At 51.9% G+C, this 20,727-nt stretch overlaps 1 protein-coding gene across 1 annotated transcript in view; it reads right to left on the reverse strand.

The window, feature by feature from the left end:
- Nucleotides 1-141: 141 nt before the first annotated feature.
- The window catches only part of BAHD1 (bromo adjacent homology domain containing 1), a 35,005-nt gene continuing 14,419 nt past the window's right edge, over nucleotides 142-20,727 (reverse strand). Inside the window, exons 2-7 of the mRNA XM_051620755.1 lie at nucleotides 10,377-12,029; nucleotides 6,974-7,335; nucleotides 4,961-5,120; nucleotides 3,971-4,047; nucleotides 1,612-1,703; nucleotides 142-507 (exon numbers count right to left, since the gene is read on the reverse strand). Of these exons, the coding sequence (XP_051476715.1) occupies nucleotides 318-507; nucleotides 1,612-1,703; nucleotides 3,971-4,047; nucleotides 4,961-5,120; nucleotides 6,974-7,335; nucleotides 10,377-12,012 (2,517 nt within the window). The 5' untranslated portion in view covers nucleotides 12,013-12,029 and the 3' untranslated portion in view covers nucleotides 142-317. The remainder of the gene's footprint in view (nucleotides 508-1,611; nucleotides 1,704-3,970; nucleotides 4,048-4,960; nucleotides 5,121-6,973; nucleotides 7,336-10,376; nucleotides 12,030-20,727) is intronic.

A 20,727-nucleotide genomic window follows, 5' to 3' on the forward strand; every position in this document is an offset into this window, starting at 1 on the left:
CCCCTCCTGCACCTTCCCAGCACTCCCAGCAGCCATGGCTCTGGCTTCAGCTGACTGGCTTTTATCCCTCGCAAACCCCTCCCGATAAATGCATCTCTAGATACATATATAGATATAGATTTACATATGCAGGTACCTATATCTATATACATATATTTATTTTATACGCATATATTCTCATTTATGCTTTTCATGAAGTGCTGTGCTTTCCACTGCTGCCTGGCTCCCCGGGAGCTGCTCCTGCAGCCCCAGGGCAAAGCGCTCCGGGCTCCCTGGAGCGCCGGGATGTGCCGGTGCCGCCGGGACGGGGAACGGGGCTACTGGGGGTTCTTCAGGATGCGCCCGTGCCTGAAGTCGTAGACGTGACGACAGAGGAAAACCAGCTCGGGGTCAGTGTCCTCGGGCACCTTGCGGTGCAGAGGGGTGGAATATTCTTCCGAGGGAGGAACCATCATGGTTTTCCTGCCCGGGATCCCTTCGACGCGACGCTTTGCCAAGGCACAAAATCTGGAAGGCAATGGGAAGAGTCAGCACCAGCTCAGCCCCCACTGCTTGTGTCCACCCGTCTTGCTGGGAAGGGGCTGGGAAGGAGGGAAGCAGAGCTCTGCTGGAGAGGAGGGACCAGCTGCTGCTGTTGGCCTGGGATGCGGGCAGCAGCACAAGGGTTCCTGTGTCTGTACGGGTGGGAGCTGCAGTTAGGAAACTGCAGTAACCCACCTCGCTTTTACTGCTTTGGCCTCCTTTTTGTTCATTAGCCCCAGGAAAGGCTCATGCATCAGGCTCGTGGTTGAGGCACAGAAGGATTCAAGATGCCTTCAGGGAACATCTCTCACAGGCAACCTTGCCCACAGCAACACACAAATTCCTGCCAACAGCTATTGCAGGGGACTGGGCTGTTAGAAAGGGAGGGAGCTGTCTGGATCCAAAGCTACAGGAGCTGGGTGTTTTGCTTTTGTTTGTTGTGTTTGGTTGGTTGTTTTTTGGGTTTTTTTTTTTTAGAGTTCTCCAAAGGCAGAGCAACACTCAGTTCCCAGAGATGCTGAACACCCCCTGCATGGTCAGCCTGCACATTTCAGCAGAGGAGCCCAGCGAAACCAAAGAGATTTATTTACAGCCCTGTTCTGCATGATGGATTGTGTGTCCACCCAAGCCCCATTTCCATTCTGCCCTGCACAGCCATCCACCCAAGCCTGGCAGTGGTGGATATGGATGCTGGGAAGTTCTCACTGACAGTTTCCATTCAATCAGCAAGAGCTCAACAGCAAAAGGCTCCATCCCTGCTCCAAGCACTGCTGCTGCCAAGCGGGATGGACGGGCAGGATGGACAGGATGATCTCCTGCCTTGCTCAGGGTTCAGCTCCACGTGAGGAAGGTTTTCCTGCCCTGTCCTCCACTGCTGTGGTATAAGGTCACACATTTGTGAGCCTCTCAAAGCACAGATGTTGCACAAAACAGAGACGTAACAACTGCAGAGGGGAAGCAGCACTTGTAGAGCACAGCTCATCCAGCTCAGCCAGAGCCAGTTCTGGGTGAGGACTGGAAACTCAGAGGGTGGCAGGAGCTGGAGACAGAGGAAGGTCTGGGGAGCAGCAGGTTCAGAGCACCACCTACCTGCAGTACTCTGCAAAGGTCAGCACGTAGCACTTCTCTTCTATGCAGGCAACACTGTTTTCGTCCTGATGCCTGGACGCAAAGATCTCGTTCTGCAAGAGAAGGAAGGAAGAGGTCACCCAGCTGGCAGGAGCCCAGGGAGGCAGGGTCAGCTCCACACCTTCACCCATCCCCTTAAAGGGGAGTCTAACAAAGCAAGCTCACAGCAGATTCTCCCTAGAGGAAGTATTTCACATCATCCAGGCACCTTCCACGTGTTTTGGGACCTAGAGCATGCACCAGACGTCTATCCAGCAACATGTGAGCAAAGCATTTGAAGCTCTCCCATCATTTAACACTTTGTGAGGCCAAGTGTCCACACCCCACACCTACTGCCAACGTTACAAAAGCCCTTGAGCAGCAAGGCCACCACCAGCTGCACCACTCAACCTCCTCTTTCCTCCTGGGGGTGACAGGCTGCTTGTGGCCCCCACTGAGAAGCATCCCAGGAGATGAGCTTTTGCAAAGCTGAGCTGGAAAAAATAAAAGCAGCATTTTGAAAGTGCTATTGCAACACCTGGGAATGACAAGGAGACAGGGAAGAGGGAAGACGGCAGAGTCCTTCAGGGCAGGTACTGCAGAGGCTCAGAAAAATCCCTGCTCTTGCAGGTGCCTTTGCTCCAGCTTGTCCAAAACCTGACTTTAAGCACAGACTCCACATGGAAGGAGCCCTCACACCACAGCCAGAACACCCAGTGAGCCATGCTCCTGCAGGCAGGAGGTCAGAGCATTCCCCACCCACACATCCCTCCCAGCTCCTAGGGATGTTCTTCCTCCATTTTTCCTTCCCTGTGCTGGAAACCCTTCCAGTTCATCTGTACAGCTAAGAACTGGAATGCAGGCTGAACAGCACTTTGCTGTCTTTATAGACACATGACCCTCTGACACACGACCAGTCTTTCTAATCCATCTCTGTATCAAAGCTAAAAGAATCCCTTCATTTCCAACCCTTTCCTCACCCCAATTCCATTTAAAAGGCTGCCTTGGTGAGGGAAGCAGCAACAGTCTTTTTTCCCAGGGTAACCGAGGAAACTTGGCAGGATGGGTTAGATGTGGGGCAACCCAGACAGAGCCATCTGAAAGCATTCCAGGTGTGGTTAGATCAGCAAAGATGATCTCTGGGAATAAGGATGCTCTGCCCAAGCCTGGAAGTGTTACCCCAGGCTCTGTTTCTGCTCACAGCTCCAGGGAAGGAGGCTGGAAGGGAAGGCTGACAAAGGGTCACGATGGGGGACAGGCTCCATCAGAGCACTGAACTGCCACACCTGGCTGGGCTTTTGCTCTGCTCCTTGCATCAAAACCATCTGAGTCATGCTTGGCAAGCCCAGCCCAGCCGCTCAGCCCAAACACACTCTCTCATTTAGGTGTTGTGCAATTAAGCTGCTGTGCAAAAAAAACTGGCTTCATTCCTCCAGACCAGACTACACTAAAACACAACTGGATACAGACACTTCCTTTAGGGACCAGGACACTGGGAGGTGCCACATGGTAGTGCAGGAACTCACCTGTGCCCTGCAGGTCAGGCAGGCACAACTCCCCAGCCCTCCCTCCCCTTTTATTTAAAAAATGGGGGGGGGGGAAAGGAAAAGGGCACCAAGTATTTTGGTGGTTTGAAAACAGCAGTAAATTCTCCATCCTTGGTTTAAAACCAGGTTGTTCAGTCACCAACATGAGCCCGTGCAAAGCAGAGCGTGGTGTGGAGTGAGGATGAGTCACACTTTGTTCCTTCTACAAGGCAACCCCTGTTACACTGGCACAACCTCCTCGAGCCAGTTCTCACCATAAATCCACACAGGGAGGAGGATGCATCCCCGTTTCTGCACAAAGCAAACAAGTTTCTGGGGTTGCAGCAGCAGCTGGAGGGGTTTCTGCCCCAGAGGCTGGTGCTCCAGAGCCTTCAGTGGCAGCAGGAGCTGCTGCACTGAGCTCTGCCCTCCTGGGTGACCCAGAACCCACGTTTTGGGAAGGACTCTGACCCCTGGGTCCATATGAACTCACTCTTCCCCACTCCTGAGGCAGCAGGCAGAGCAGCTCTTCACTTTACGCACAGGATTTTCTCAGATTAAAGGAAGAAACCTTGAAATGTAGTAGAGGAGACCAGGTCAAGAACCCAGCAGTTTCTGCCACAGCCCAGAGCTTCCTCACACCACAATAAACCTGGGGAAGGCCCATCTGTTGGACACCACTGCCCAGCACAGCTGGCAACAGCTGCCTCACAGCTTGAGGCCACCCAGGAATGCAGGGGGATGCTCGGGCTCATCCCCTCCTCCCGCGGGGATACACACACACTGGGACACCAGTCTGGCACCGGGGGGCTCACCTGGTGCATACTGGGATTGCGGCCTCCCTGAGTGTGCTCCGGTCTGTAATACCACAGGAGGCTCATCATCAGCTCCCCTGCAAGAAGAGTCATTGAAATACATCAAGCCTCAGTTTTCTGGTCGTGTTTTCCCACCAACATCCAGCTTCCTTCTCCGGCCTCAGCCCTGTCCCTCCCCGAGCGCCCCGGCAGGGCCAGCCGCGCTGGGATCAATATTTCATGCTGAACCAGGTGTCCTTTTGTCACAGCAAGAAGCCAACAGGGCTCTCCCATTACACCTTCACCCCCCTCTACTTGTGCCACATCGTCAAAGAGATCAGTTAGGCACAAAATAAGAATACAGAAATGGAACATTCCCATCTGAAAAAAAGTGTCCACTCAGATGGAAAGCTGGGAAAGCTGCTCATCCAAAGGCCAGTACTTGCAGCATTAACTCCCAGGTTTATGCCAGAACTGCTGTCCTGGGATGACATGACCAGGATGGGCCTCACCACACTTTTATCAGTTATTTTACACCTGATTTTTTGGTTTTTTTTTACTTTTAAGCAAGGCCTGTACTCTGCAACATCTTTGGCACAGGTGTCACTGGTCAGACATGGGACCTTAACATCAAAGCCACACTACTCCAACCACCACCTCTGCTCCAGTCCCAAGAGCTTCTGCAGATCAGCCTGTGCTCACAGCAACTCCCAGCCCACGGGCTGGACCGAGCAGGTGAGCAGCAGCTCCTGAGATGTCTGCCATGACGAAACAACAAAGGAGGTTGTTGCTAAGATGGACATTTGGCAGATATTAGGTGCTTTCACAACCAGGAAGATTCCAATTACCAGCCCCAAGCCGGTGATTCAAGAACCTCTCAGCTCCTGGAACAATCTGAACGAAAGCCACGGAGCTGATCTGTTCCTCTCCATCACCCTACCCAGCCAGCAGCTCTCCCGAGACCCATCACTTCCCAGTTCCCCTGCAGCACCCCCCCTTCAGGCACGGTACCTGTTTTGGGGTCTTCCCACAGCGCCGATATCTTGGCGACGTAGGGCATGGATTTCTTGCGCGGCCCGGACTTGAGGAGGACGGTGTCCCGCACCCGGATGATCTCCCCATCCCTCTCCACAGCCTGGTAGCTCTTGCGAACGGCCGGCTCGGGTTCGTTCTGCACAGTCAGACACACCGAATTAAGCAACCCCAGGGTTTGGGGGGGTTCGTTTGCTGTTTGATCCAAGATCCTGCTGCAAACTCAACCCTTCCCTCAGCCTGCTCAGAGCTTCAACTCACACAGCATAAAACCACCCCTGGCATCTCTGTTCCCACCAGGTTGGATTATGACAACAAAGCTCAGGTCAAATGAGTGACTCCTGTGGGCAGGGCCCTCTGAGGTAAGAAAAGCTGACTGGGAAGAGCATCAGTGCTGAGGTCCCATGGCTGTTGTTTCCCAAGGAAGCAGAACAACTATCTCCCTTAGGTAGTGGTGTCAGGAGGAGCAGCTCACCAGCAGGACAGCAGGTCTCCAAAGCACCTATTCCTGAAATTAATACTCTTCTTTCAAATTAAAAACCAGTAGTTCCTTCAATTCTGCATGCAAAAAAAGCAACCTGCAAAAAAATCCTCATTTTATCTGCCTGCAGGTGTGTGTTTCCTTCACGTGCAAAGGCATGGGAAAGCAGGCTTATCTGGAATGCTGGACAATTCTCTGCCACAAACATGGGAAGAAAACAAACCATGACACATGTCACATGAAGAGGGCAGGGAGTGGCAGGGAGGCTGTGCCATAAGGCCACAATGGCATTCATGAGATTATTAACATTTCCTTTCTAGCTCTAACAATATAAAATTAGGATTTTTTTGGACTAAGAACTGGGAGGGTTTTTCTTTTATTTTTGCCCTGAAAATTCCTTGCAGAAGGCCTGAGCAGGATGGGTTCCACCTCCTGCCAGCCCCCCAGGCTCAGCCAGCAGTGCTCTGTGCCAGGTCTGAAGGAGATGCCTGGCATGCTGCTCCTCTCCCAGTGCCAAAGCCTGAGGGGTGGGTGCAAGGGGCCCGTCTCTGGCCTTCACGGGCTTCATCCTGACACAGCCTTGGTCCTGTGCGCAGCCAAAGGCTGAGGCTGCAAAACCTGTCCTGGATGATGCTCTCAGCAGCTCCAGGCTCCACCACCACTCCAAGCAGTGGCACAGAGGCTCTGCCAGGACCAGCTCCTGTGCTCAGTTACTGCTCACCCTTCAGCACCTTGTCCCACCTCCCCAGGCAGCCTGTGGGTCCAGATTTCCAGCCCACAGCTCTCGTGTTCTAACAACAGAAGGATGTTGCCTTCTCCCTCACTTGAAGTGCACTTTACTGCAGCTCATGACATACTCCAGCAGGGAACCTCCCCATCTTGCAGAGCCAGTGTCTGCCCCTCCACAACACAAACGAACAGGAAAGCACAGACAAGACATCCTTGAAGGAGTGACTGGCCCTTGCACCAGGTAAGTGACAAAAAGGGGACATCATGTGCCAAAAGAATTCCATCTGGGAGCCAGGAAACTGTCTTGGTGGTCTGTGCTCTCTGGGAGATCCCTGTAGGGCTACAGACACCCTGGTGAGAACCATCGCCTTAGGAGAGCTACCTTCAGGCTCCTTGTAACCAGGCTAAACCCTCCCCAGTTTCCTCAGACAGTTTTGCCCTGACCCAGGAGGAAGAAGCTGGAGGACACTCTCTCTGTAGGAAGGACTCACGGATGCCACCCTTGCAAACGCCCAAGCCAGAGGTACTCATCACGGTGGCATTCCAGCTGACGCTAGCACAGGAGCAGCAGGTTCTCCTCCTCCCCAGGCAGCCTGTCACGCCGCGCAGGCAACGCCAGGCGCGCAGGCTCAGCGCGCTCGCCGAGCAGGCTGCCGACGGCGTCTAGCGACCACCTCCACCTCGCGGCTGCGCCCAGAGGGCTCGCAAGCTTGGCCCTCAGCCCCTTGCAGCTGCAACGGAGGGGGAAGAGGGGCAGGGAAGAAGGCTGCACAGACACCTACCACCACGTAGACGGCCTTCTCGCAGGCCGTGCCCACGGGCATCCAGCCGTTGGTGGCTTTGCGCCGGCTGATGCGCTGCTGCTTGGGGTGGCCGTGGCCCCCCACGGCCTTGCTGTCCGAGGCGTGGAGACAGCCCGGGGTGTTCCTGAGGCCGGACTTGGAGCCGCTGGGAGGCTTGGAGCTCTGCGGACATTCTCGGGCCATGGTCTGAGGGTCAGAGTTGGGGGTCTGCAGATGAGGAACGGGTTCTGCAGCCGGTGGCACGCTGGGTACAGGACATCCTGAGAGCGGGTGGGCAGGAGACGCGGGGTGCCCTGCCACGGGGATTGTGAGGTTCAGCTGGTCCAGAGACTTGCAGCCTTCTAGCAGAGGGGAAAGAGAAGAGGCACGGATCTCATTTAAAGCAGAACACGACTACACAACCCAGACTGTCCCAACCACCTCCGCTTCCCCCTGAAACTCCCCTCGCTGCGCTACAGCAGCAAAGACTCTCTGCGCTGCCACTTCCTTTTGCACTGTCACTGGATTCTAAAAGCCAAGACACTTCCAAGCCTGCAACACTCCAATATGTTGCTGCTGCTGACACTGCACCACAACAAACCCCTCTGAAATCCCCCCGAGTGATGCCAGCCAGCAAGAGACATAAGGCTGGCCAGTGTCCAAAGCAGCTCCAGCCTGTCAATATGTATAAAAGAAATAAAAGGCTTATCAAAACGATGGGAAGGATTAAACCACACTAGCAGTGGCAGCCAGGTTCTTTCAACAAGCCGAATTCTAGTAATCAGGGAAAATTGAGAAGGTTCTCCAAAGTAACTCCAGAAATATGAAACAAGGTGGAACACAACTGTGTAAGATGATGCACGCTGCTGCCCTCAGCAGAACTGTGTCCTTAGAGCAAATTATTAACCACAACAGGTGAGTAAGCTGGCTGACGCTGCCTCTCCAAAGCATCCCAGAACAGCTCTCACTGCTTCAGCAGCCACAGAACAAGCTCTAAACCCCGGCCAACATGTCCAATAGAAAAGCAAGTTGGTTGGAATGACCCACCAAGAGCAGGGAAAGCTCCCAGGCCAACACCGGGCATGCCCCTGCTCCCTAAACTGGGGAGTGTGCTTTTCAGGGTGACCAAAAAGACAGCTTCAGGCAACCTCCAGGAGATGCCTCCAGACTGGAGCATGTTCTAGCAGATCTGTGGGACTGCACTGCTGCAGAGCTGCTAAAAAGCCTCCAAGTGCAAAACCACCTGAAGTCACCAAGTGCCAGTTGATTAACTGCCGAGATCCCCACGCAAAAACAAGACATTCTTGCCTCCTGTCTCCCACCTGACCCCCCAAAGAGGGTTACAACCAAACCACCCCAACCTGCAAAGGTGGGGCTGCTACGAACTGTCCCTGGGCTCTGCTGATCCTGAGTAGCCACTGCCCCAGTGAGCCCTGGCATGGGGGATGAGAGCTCAGCTATCCTGTCTGGCCTCAGCAGGCACAGCACCCACACCGCACTCCATCACCTCTGGAATATTTTGCTGCCAAAAGCAGTTTCCAAGCTTGAACTAAACCAGGATGAGGCTTCACCAAAGTACCCACTGAACTCCAGGAAGGCAGAGCAGAGCTGGCTCTGCCGGCAGCCCGGGACGCTTCCAGCCCCTCTGCCCTGCTCCCAAACTCCCTCCTGCAAACCCCAGCAGGACAGGGAAAGCAGAGCAGCCCACAAGTGCCACAGTCACAGCCTGGTTGTACCAAAGAGATGCTGGGATTTCCACAGGACCATCCCAAACACACCAGGTAAGACAGATGTCACACGCGACACGCCAAGCCGCATCCCTCAGAGAAGGGCTCCCCGCCTGAGCCTGCTGCCTGCAGCTCCTTTAATCCACTGCACTCACCCATTCTGGGGAAGGAAGTGACTTCAGAGGGGCACACACATGTAAAAGTCAACTCCTAAGTGCAAATCTGTGTTAATGTTCTAGCAGACCGGATTCACTTCAACAAAACCAAGTATAAATTATTCCGGTGTCACAGGCTTTTCAATCATTTTCTCACAGGGAGGGAAGTCACACCAAGGAAGATCTTAGCAGCCTGTAAATGTGTCCCTGGAACCACCGCTGCCCTGACATGAGGAATCATCACTGAGCTGGCAGGGAGGGCTGAATCCAAACCCACTTGGTTTACACCACCTGCATCCCCCTGCTTGCAGGACAGCAGAGGAAGCAGAATGCAGAACTCCAGGAACAAAGTGGACTGACATGACCTCAGGGCACTGCACAGCAAGCTGTCAGACGCCAGATGCTGCTGAGCTGGGTGTCTCATGAGCTTTCAAGAGCCCCAAAGCCACCAGCCAACCCTGTCTATTGCTACCCAAGGAAGTGGCACCACGACAGATGGGATTTTTGGGAAAAAGACAATCCCTTGACCAAACACACCTGAGTTTCAGCACCTTCCTACACGGGAAGATGACAAAACCTCGCCCCCACCAAGTGCTGAACCAAGACTTCATCCACCTACCTGAACAGGGGGTTAAAGTGGGCAAGTCCTGCCTCCTCTTGACTCCAACATGTGGGGACAGAGGCAGGGGCTGAAGCAGCCACAGGCCGCGCGGACGGCAGCACTGTCTGGCTTGGTGGCTTTTATACAAAGTGCTGGTGTTTGGTAACCCCCACACAACAATCCAGCTTTAAATATTTCAAAAGATAATTTTCAATAGCAAAGGCAAAGCTCCAAGGTAAAGCACACTGGAGGACCGAGTCTGGAAAGCAGATGGGGACAGAAGAGAGCCAGGCAAGCTGTGTCACCTCCTACCTGTTCTCACTTCAATGTCTCTTTGTCAGGCATCAAGAGGAGCCAAGACAGGCTCACCCAACCCAGTGTGCCCTTCCAGCACTGCAGTGAAATTCAAACACCTGCCCACAAAGCAGCCTCGAGCCCAGTCCTTACACAGCCTTGCCAGAGCACATCCATAAAACCTGAAATGGCATTCCCCAGAGCTTGCACCCGTAGGAGTCTCACCACTCAGGCAGTGCCTGCTTCTCCACAACGCTCTGCTCTCTGCCAGGACACTCAGTCCAGAGCGTGAGGTTCTGGGAAAAAAAGCAGTGCCCCAGCCACAGGGGCTTCAGCCAGTGAGAAGCCACACTGAGCACACAGGAGCTCAAACCCCCTGGCTCACCTCCTCACTGCCCAAACCCTTTCACCCATTCTATGGTGTCCATACCAGTAAGACTTTCAGTGGAAAAGCTCTCAGGGCTACAAACAGGGGGAGGTGAAACGTGGATCCCTTCTGAGCCGCAGTTTGGCTGCGAAGCGGAGGCGCAGCGGGCACAGAGGGAGGTGGCCTCCTGGCAACCAGAGCCCTCCATTAGCCACCGTGCCCAACCAGCCCTCAGGTTTGCTCACACTTGGCACCTTACCTGCTGCAAAAGGCATTTTGTAGGGGTAGCTGTTCCGCCCGGCGTGCACGCTGCTGATCCTGCCCTCTGGCACGTGCACGACCCCGCAGACGCTGTAGCTGTTCACGGCTGCTCCCTCTCCGCAGCAGTACGGAGAGTTACACCAGTGGAGTGGCTGGAAATGAGCACCTGATGGCAAGGAACCGGGCGAGACCAAGAGCCCCTCGCAGGTGGCAGGCTGCGAAAGCTCGTCCTTGGGGTAAACGGAGCAGGGAGAGTAGCCACTGTACCCACTTTGGCCATAATAAACATAAAACCCGTTGAAGGGCGTCAGATCCGAGGATTCATAGAGACACCCACAACCCGAGTGATTGCCCGGCACAGGCAAGGGAGGGAACTGCTGCACGGGAAAGGAAGGCTGATGAAATTCCTGTTTGGGGGTTGGGGATTTCTCTCCGGGTCTTCCATACTCTGGCTTCATGGAAGCTTGTCCACCCATAAGCAAAGGCAGTCTGTGGTAGAACCCCTCCGTGCTGGCGTAGGAGCTCGACACCGACTCGTAAGGGACGGGCTCTGCCGTCCCGTAGAGCCTGGAGGAGTCCCTCTGCTCCCCTTTCCCCACAGCCCCCAGGTGAAGTCCTCGCCAGCCGTGCTGACCTTCCATTTTTAAGCTAGCCATTTCCTTCTTGGATTTGACACAGTTCTTCCTACCGGCTTTGGCCCATTTGAGTGTAGATTTTGAACAGTGGTTCTCAGACTTGCCCTCTCCGTCCGATTTACTCCTCTGCTTCAGGGGTTGGTCCTTCTCATGGGTCAGCTTCAGAAAGGCCACAGCATTCAGGCTGGCCAGTCTCTTTGGGGTGGGATGATAGGAGATGGCACCATCCTCCCTCTTCGTCCCATCCTCAAAGACCTCATCCAGCGAATGGTCGCAGCTATTGCATTTCTGACTGGGCTCGTGCCGGCTCTTTCCTTTACCTGTCTTCACAGCCGTTTTTTCCAGGGCCGACCAGCTGTCCCCAGCTTTGCAATGCAAGCCCTTGATGGAGCAGTCTGCCCCGGCCTTGCCCGGGTCCCTGCGGAGGCGCCGGCCGGACACGCAGCCGTCATCCCGCTCGAACAGCAGGTTGTTGACGGCCTCGGCGTTCAGCGAGGCCAGCCGGCGCTTCCGCGGCTCCGCGCGAGCAGCGTCCAGCTCTGCCTCTGTCCCTGGATAAGTTATTGTGCACTTTTCCCCAGCTGAGTCACTCTTCCCTCCTCCCACAGGCTGAACTTTTTCAGAGAACAAAGCAGGTCCCAAACCTTCCATCCAACTGGGAAGGTCCTTTTTTTGACAGCTCTGGCTCTGTTTCGACAGAGACCCGGCCACGTCCTCCAGCCTGGTGAGGAGCACTTTGCAGGTCTTTTTGCTCACCGAGGGGAGCAGGCGCCTGCGCAGCGGGTACGTCTTTCGCACCTCATGCAAAGTCTTGCTTTTGTTTGCCCCCATAAATGCACTGGGACACTTGGGAGCCCCGGGGCCATCTCCATCTCTCTGCTTGCCACACTCTGCCTCGGTCCTGTCCATCCTCCTGCTGCCTGCTGGTGAGGAAGCCTGGCCAGCAGAACCGGCCGGGTGTTTCAGAAGGAAAAGCTGTTTCTTTCGGGCATGCGTCATAGGATCAATGTCCAATCCTGAGACCAAACAGAAGAAAACAACTATTAATACCACCGAGAGGGGCCCATCTCCTCACAAAGCACCAATTAGGAAATATTCGGGGAAGCTTGTTTCCATACACAGTACAGTCCTTTTGGGTGAAGGCCAGTAAAGCCAATTAAGAGACAGGATGTAATGAGATGTGGTTTAATATTAAGCCGTAGAACACGACGGTAATTAAAAATACCCCAGGAGCTGGAAAACCCAGGGCACGGCCCAAGAGATGCTCCCCACCCGAGTACCTGCCCTGTCACTCCAACACTGCTCCTAACAAGTGCTTGTGACTCTCCCAGAGCTGACGTGAGTGCTGGACCAGGGCACCCAGCAGAAATAAAGCCCAGGTATCTGCCTGCTTGCGTGTTGATACAGGCAGGCTGCTCCGCTGTCGTTTTCTGAAACAATTAGACAAAAGAAAAGCAAAGCGTCCACCTACTCCTGTGAAAAGTGCACTTGGTCTATTAAGCAAAGACCTGCCAACATTAATAAATTAAAGACATGCAAATCCCCATGCAGGTTAGAACCTGGCTGCTTGCTGCTGCTGTCGGTCCCTACAGCTGCACCTTGTAAATGTTGTGGACATGAAACAACCAAATCTTCACATTTGGCAGAGAAGCCCTAAAAATACCTTTTTAGGAGGAAAAAGAATTACTCATCTGTATGTCATTCCTGACTTTTCATCCAGATGCTATGCCAAGGCACTGCTAAAAACCAACACAAATTACTAAAATGTAACAAGCAAGAGATAAGAATCTGCACTGGCAACAGGAGCTGCCTCGCTGAAGGCACGGCTGAGCAAACCAGCTTCTGCACATCTGGACTTTCCCAGCCAGGCAGAACATCATCCAAGTGCTCTGGCTCCGATTCACCCCCTGAGGGAACTTCTCCTGCCATGGCAGAAAGCAGCCCAGCCTGAGGAGGAGGAAGGCTGCCTCCATGCACTGCGTCCCAAGAGGTGTCCGTGGAAAGGTGGGGTGGAAGCATCAAACCCAGAAGAGCTGGGGACAACAACTGCTGATGGCGTCACACAGCCAGCACAGCCCAGGGCTTGGGAACACACGAGGAGGAACCTTCTACAAGTGACAGGAGACGAGCACTGAGCAGAGAGCCCCTCCAGCCATGTGCTGCCTTCACGAGTTATGCTGCAAACTGAACCTGACTTAGCTTTCCCGTGTCATTTTTAGCAGATTTTTTTTACTGTGCCTTTGCACTCCTCCATTTCAGGTTGAGCAGGTGACCTGCAGCAGGCTTGTGTCAGGTATCTGAGGAATTTTGGGGTCTGAAGAAGCACACATTCACAGGAGAAGCTGTATGTCTAATGCTAAGAGAAGATAATACAGGTGGGTGATATAAACATTTAAAAAAAAAAAAATCAGTCTAATTGAGTGATATTGGAATAGATTTAATTAAGTCTGTACCTGAGCATTGGCAACAGCAGACAAGGACAACTGCTCACACTGAATGGTAGGCACAGTCAGGTTCCCTTTGTTGGCATCAAAGACTCAGTCTCCATATCAGCACCAGCCCAGGGGTGGCTTGACCTCCCCTGCAGGCAGGGGCTTGGCTGGGCCAGCTCTCCACTGACACTGCTCTGCCACTTCTGAGCCTCTTAATTAAAGCTACTACTGCTTTTGCAGTGATTAGAACAAAGCTACTGAATTACAAGAACTGTTCATTTGATATGGTTTAATCAAGCTGATAATTAGATTATCTATTTGAAATAAGCCCAGTGTGTTTTAATTGACTTGCTTATATATGCATTAACTAAAAGAAATCTAGGAATTGAAAACCACTGTGGTTTGCACGTGGCTTTTATCCATCTCAGACTCCTCCTGACCTGTTCTAGGGTAACTGGCGCCTTTCATTCCTTCACACACAGGGTACTACCCACGGCCAGTGCCCAAACAGGGCAGTGGGGGCTCTGTGAGAAGCAAACACTTATGCATATCCATGTTTTTTCTTGGTAAGGAAAACAGAATCTGGAAATTGGGAGGATCAATATCAAATGAGACAGGCTGTTTCCTCCAAAATTAGAATTCTTCTTGCACAAGAGGCCAAACTGGGCACACACAACCTCTGCAGATTGCAAGAAAACTGTTAATATAAAAAAATAAATCAGGCAGAGCAGGGTTTGGAGTGGTGGACTAGGCAACCTACAGAGCCATGCCCTGGGGAGGATAATTTTTCCCAATTGCTTCCTTGCAGCTCTCATCCTGTTTCTGTTGTCCCTCGTGAGAGCCCAGGTCTGTGGCAGAGGTGCTCAGCACAGACAAACCCCAGACCAACAGCTCTGTCTTGCCCTCAGACCAGCACCTGCCACCTCTGTGTCCTCCAGCTCTCACCTGCCCTCTCCCCACCCAACCCCCTTGCTGGGGCTTAGCAGCCCAATACCATGAGTCAGAGCATCCACCAAAACTTGAGCTCTGCAGACATGTCTGTTCATTCCACACCCGCTCCAAAGTTACAGAGTCCAGCAGAAACTGAAGGAAGAGGATTTTTCCAGCAGTAAAGTCCAGAGTCAGTAGCAGCAGTGACCATCTTCCCTGACTGAAACCATTAGGAATGCCAAGACAAACAACAGCTTAAATAAAATACTTTGTCTGGAACCTAAGCACAGGAATGCTTTCAGCAGCAGTACCCAAAATGAAAACCGATGGATTTTTCCTTTTTTCTGCATACATTTCCTGTATGTGTGAGAAACCTTCGTCTCTCCAAAGCTAAACTTGCAGTGTAAAGAGGTATCAAATCAGCATCTTGCTGTGCTGTGACACAACTACAGCTACTGCTCCAACCCAGCTCTCATCCCCAACAGGCTGCAGCCAGAATCCTCAGGAGAAACACTCCAGCTGAACATGCCAAGATGACGAGACATGGAGCCAGAAACTCACCAAAGCAGGAAAAGCCCCACCATTAAACACCACCTGTTTTAAGAGCCTCAGTCACACAAGCCCTTGGACACAAGTTCCCATGCACAACAGTGATCACACAACCACAGGCAGAGGGGGGGTTGTTTATTATTTTTTAATAAAAGGAGGTGATGTCTGCACAGATCTCCTTCCTGGCATCTGCTCTCTACGTTCTCTCTCCCACACTCAGAGGTCAGCTGCTCTAACACTGCACAGCACTTATCTACAGATGAACAATTAAATATCTGGAAATTTGTGGAAAGACAGCACAAGCCAACCCCACACACTCTGGCCTCAGAGCCAAGCCAATCCTTCAAACGCCGGACGGGAAACACCAGTGCCATCCAACACCACTTCCACATGGCTGCAAGCCCTCTGAAACCCAGCTTCACAGCAGAAACACAGCACAACGTGCAGAAATACAACCAAAGGGACTTAAGCAAATGCAGACATTGACCTCATTCTCAAAAATTGCCACGATGGATTTCTTGGCTAAGTGGAAACAAAACCAATCAGCCAAGTTTTTCCCTGATCTACTCAGTTTGGAGACCATGAGAAGCTCATTCTTTCAGATCACACACCACTAAAAGCATGAAGCCCCAAGTCAGGTGAATTCTGTTTGTCTCCAAACACACGACCCAGTCCCTCTGGCTTTGTGTTGGCTCAATGGTGGCAGCACATCCTCAGCAGAAAGAAACCAATTTTGAGTGGATCAGTTAAAACGAGGGTAAAAAGGTTCAGTTTCTACTCAGGGAACTTCCCCATGATATCACCACTATAAAACACCTGCCATGAGCCACACAACTGTTTGTCCTCTCAAGTCCTTTCTCTGACACAATACTCTGGAGGTGGGAACAGCCAGTTTAGCATCTGTAATGAACCTTGTTATTCCAGAGCCACACACACTGTGAATTCATTACAAACCAGCATGACCAGTGAGGGAGCAGTTGGCTCTGTGTCCCACAGAAGCCACGTGAAATGTTTTAGCTCCATTCTTTGCCATCTCCCTCACAGAAACTCTCTCACCTCTCAGCAGAAGTCACTCTCAGCCTGGGGAATCTTGTGCATTTGTGTGTTCTCCATGGTTTGTGACACAAAGGTGCAGAAAGAGCCACCCTGAGTGCTGTGCTGAGGAGGCCTGGCTGCAGGACAGCTCTAGGGACACCACTGCCAGCTTTGGAGCTCTATTGTGACCAGCGTGAAGAAAAATCCCAACCAAACTACCATCCCCACAGCAAGCAGGCATCAAATCACCTTGCTAGCATGCTCTATTGATCAAAAGTCACCTTTAGCACAGGCTACCGAGAAGTCTCTCCACGCCCACACAACCACCTGCAGTGCATGGATTGCTTTGCTGGAGGGATGTTCCTGCTCATTTTTCTTGGCAAACAGCACAGAGCAGCTAAAGCTACTGGCTTACCTCTTATCTAGTGATCCCTTTTCTTCTTCCAGCATAACCAGAAGCAGAGCTTTTGAACACTGCTCAGAACCAAACCATCTGACAGTCAAGTGTATGATGCCCCCAAATCAGAGGCACAGAAAGCTTGCTTACAGCTTCAGCTGGGAAGGGAGTGTCAGGGCTCTTCATCCTCTTTCCACCTTTGCACTGCTTCCCAAAGCAAAAGAAAAACCAACTGTGCTCAGAAGTTTCCAGGAAATCACAAAACAATCTGAAGAACTGAAAGCGAAGATACTTAAGCCAGAATCACCCATTTACTTCTTGCAGCTGAGGAATGGGATTCACAGTGAGGAGAAGTTTAGGTACAACTATCGGAAACGAAACGAGCTCATTGAAGCAGGTTGGTCTAACCAGCTTCAGCCAGAGCCCAACAAGCACTTTCAGGCTAGTTGGAATCACTGCCTCCTTCCTTGTTCTAAAATATCCACTTGACAGCTGTTGAACCCAAACCATATCCGAATGAAGAAAGATTTTTAAAAACCCCAACACTAGTTCAACTTTCTGCTAGAATAAAACCACTACCCAAACAGCAAAATCAGAAGAGAGCTGATGCCTCATTAGTAGGAAAATAAGCAAGTGTGTTAACAGCTGCATTTTCTGTAATCATGCAGCTGCAGCATCTGTCTCTCCCTCTCTATTCTCTTGATTGCAAGTGAAATTAGAAGGAACCAGTCTGGGACTCCCCACTCAAGGACCATTTCCTTTCCAGAGCTTTGCTACAGAGGTGCCCTCGTTCCAAGGAGATGATGCCAAGAGCACGGAAATTTGAAGCTCTTAAAGCTCTTAATCCATTTGGAGCTTCAGTAACATACCAGGGGTTAGGACAACACAAGTGCCTCTGGGCACAGCTCTGTCTGCTCCACGTTCAGCCCATCCACACGAGCAAGTTACATCCATCTCAACTGGTGCAGCTTCTGCTCTGACAACAGCCCTGTCACTGCAAGCACCTGGAGGATTGGCTCCCTTCTCCCTGCTGCTTTTACAGTTGAATAATTCACCGTGTTATGAGGAACATGTTGCGTGAAGGAAGCCTCCCAGGAGCTCTCAGAAATCGGGATAAATCCCCAAGGCATCAGGTATCCCAGGCTGAATTCTCCAAATGCTGCGCGAGTCCTGCGAGCAGAAGCAGCGTTTCAGCCCCAAACATTCAGTAAAACTCTAACTGTGGCTGCCTGCATTTTTTCTTCCTGTGGTCCAGCCCTGACTTTCCTCCAGAGGTCCACCATCCACACGCTCCAGAGAAAACTCTTTACACGGAGCTGATCAGGCTGCAAAAGAGGCTTGTTTCTCTCTCTCATCAGCACAGCCCCAGCCATTTGCCAGCACCTCCCAAAAGCCACACAAATCCTGCACCGCAGGACGCAGCCCGTGCCTCAGGAGCTTCCAAAAAGCTTTGCAAACAGGGATCGAGTGCAACTCTGGCACAGCCAGGAGAGGATCTCTGGAAGCTGTATGAGACTACACTCTGTTCCACTCCCTGCTGCAACACCAGTAATCACAGCCTCCTGCATGCTCCAGCCCCAGAGCTGGGAGTGCAGCAGCACACATGTGGCTGTGACAAATGACAGAGCTTCACCAACCACAACTGTAAGAGGATCCTTCTGAAACAGGAGTGCCAGACCTGGCTGACAGCAATGGCAAGGTGAGGATGACCCATGCTGGGGTGCAGCCTGACCCCCTGCATGGACACGAAGCAGCCCTGTGAACACCCAGCAGGCAGGTCCCCAGCTGGTTCCTGCAGAGGGTCTGTCGTCGCCCTGTCTGGGCTCTGATCTCACCTGGAGCCACTGCTCTCAAGTGCTTTGCAGGGAAGCCACAATTGAATTTCTCCAGCTGTTCTCACTCTCCACAGCCCCAGCAAGCAGTGCTCACAAGGAATAAAAATGAAAAAGGAAAAAAAAAAAAAAAAGAAGAAATCCCTGTTGCACCACTGAAGCCCAGTCCCAGCACACGAGAGCCAAACAAACAGGAGCTACCTGACCTCTGGAGCAGGCACAGAGTCCTGGGCAAAGCGCTCCCCGAATGCCAAGCTCCCATCTCCCTCTCTGCAGGCAGCATTTATGACCAGCATGCCACAGCTTGCCAGCCCTGGGGAAAGTGGCCCTTTAAGTCTCAAATGCAGAAAGTGGAATTCAGAATTCCCCGGCCAAAGCAACATGGAGAGCCCAAGGAGGCCCAGTGCCCAGGCAGGAAGGACTTTGCACACCTGCTGAGCCTGCCCTGCCCTCGCTGTGCAATTCGACGCCCACCTGGCTGAGGAAAGGCTGCTCCTTCAGCACCCGGGGGAGAGGATGATGTACAAGGCTAGGGGAGAGTGGCAAGACGTTTCCTCAAATGACCAGGCACGCTGTTTGGGGGACTAATGCAACACCTGGAAAAAGCATGTTCCTTTTAGGAAAGGCATCAGCTCTCCTTTCCCCACTGCTGCTGCTGTATTCCATTCAGTGAAAGGCTGCACTTAGGTTGAATATTTAGTAAATGCTACAGTAAAAAAAAAAAAAATTAAAAAAAAAATGAATGTGGGAAGTTATGTGACCTCAGCAACACAAACATCAGTCACCAAAACCAGATCAAGCCTTTTAGCCACAGTCTGTATCCGCATTTGTATTAAAGTAAACCCGATGTTTCTGAACACAAACCCTTCACTGAGCACCTCTCTGTACAGCCACGGCCAACACTTGCAAAAACCACTTCCCACACATGTAACAACTACTCATTTCCACCCTCCTGAGTTGCCACAAGCCTTCTGCTTGTGACCTGAACATGCAGCAGCATCCTGCGGGTCTGGGGACGGTGGGATGTGTTTGCTGCAGCCTCACCGAACCGCTCCCTGAATCTGCCCGGTCAGTCCCGAGCTCCAGAGGCAGCAGCACAGCCAGGGCTTCACAGGCACTCTCTGCAGGAGAGATGCAAGAGCTGAGCTTGGCCACAAGCAAAGCCACTCTCATCTTCCCAAAACTCCAAACTCACTAGGCAACCAGGAAAAACTGGGAGCAACTAGATATCAGTCTGACCCCTTAGTTTGCCCGGAGAGGGATAAAATTACCCGCTGAGGGTAAGGGAAAGGAGGAAAGGCAGTTCTTCTGCCTCTCTTCAGGTTAGAGAGGGAGGAACCAGGATGAGAAGGAAACACTGAATTAAGGTGTCCTGAGGGTGATAAAGTGCACAGCAATTCCTGAACAGCGTTTTAATCCTGCATCCATCACTCACGCTTCCTACAGGAGAGCCCCTCAGCTGCAGCAGCAGGAACACAGGGCCACACCAGAATTTGGGACATCGGCCTTGCGATGTTATTCTCTAAACCCTGTTTGTGCACTGAGCAGTTCAGGGGCTCTGGGGAAAAATAACAGGCAACCATGTCATTAAAGACACAAGCAAACAAGTGTGCACAAAGCCAACCCCTCCCCGAGCAGAAACCACCTCTGTGCCTGCACTAACAGTGTAATGATTCCCACAGTGCAAAGCCCCCCACCAGCTTCCTGCCTCTGCAAGTCTGGGAATCTGCAAGATCTATGGAAAAAAAAAATATAAAAAAGAAGAACAGCGGAAAACCCTGGAACCTGCAAGGACAGCAGATGAGTTTGTGGAGGGGTGAGAATCAGGCTGGACTTGTCTGCAGGTTGACAACTCTGAAGGAAAGCGCTCGGGCTTCAGAGGCACTGGGACTGGGCTTCTGCTCTGTCACTCCCCAGGGAATCAGTCATTAAGGTTTCCTTGTGACAAAGGCAGACATAGGGCAGAGATTAGACACTGGAAAGGACAGGAGGTGCATGGACTGGACCACCTGAGAATCAGGAAGGCTGAAATTTACATGGACTTTCGCAATTATTCCAAAATATCCCAGAGAACATCAGCAGCAACTGCAACTACACATGAAACACTAGATATATTTAACATCACATGTTTACAATGAATTGCCTTTTAGAGCTTTTAACAGGCTCTGCAGAAAGCTGCCTGGGTGACAGCTGGGCTAGCAACACTGTGTGATGGCTATAAAGTAGTTTGAAAAACCAAGTCAAAAATATTTCAGGACAGCTTTGGCAATGGTGTTTCTAGAAGGAGCACAAGCTTTGCCAATCAAGTTAATCAAGGTTTTTTAAAAGAAACCCAAGCCCTGCTCATCTGATTTTCCATATATGCAAAATGCAAACGAAATTCCCCTATGGCAGAAGGCTGAGTCTGGTAAAATATCAATCATATGTCAGTGTGCTCAGATAGCTCTGGCACCACTCCTGGTCATATGGACAAAATGGAATAGAATAGCTAATTAGTTCCAAGACATTATTTTGAAGAACAAGGTGCAAGATTTTTCTG

The sequence above is a fragment of the Apus apus genome, chromosome 5 (genome assembly GCF_020740795.1).
Source record: "Apus apus isolate bApuApu2 chromosome 5, bApuApu2.pri.cur, whole genome shotgun sequence".
NCBI lineage: Eukaryota > Metazoa > Chordata > Aves > Apodiformes > Apodidae > Apus > Apus apus.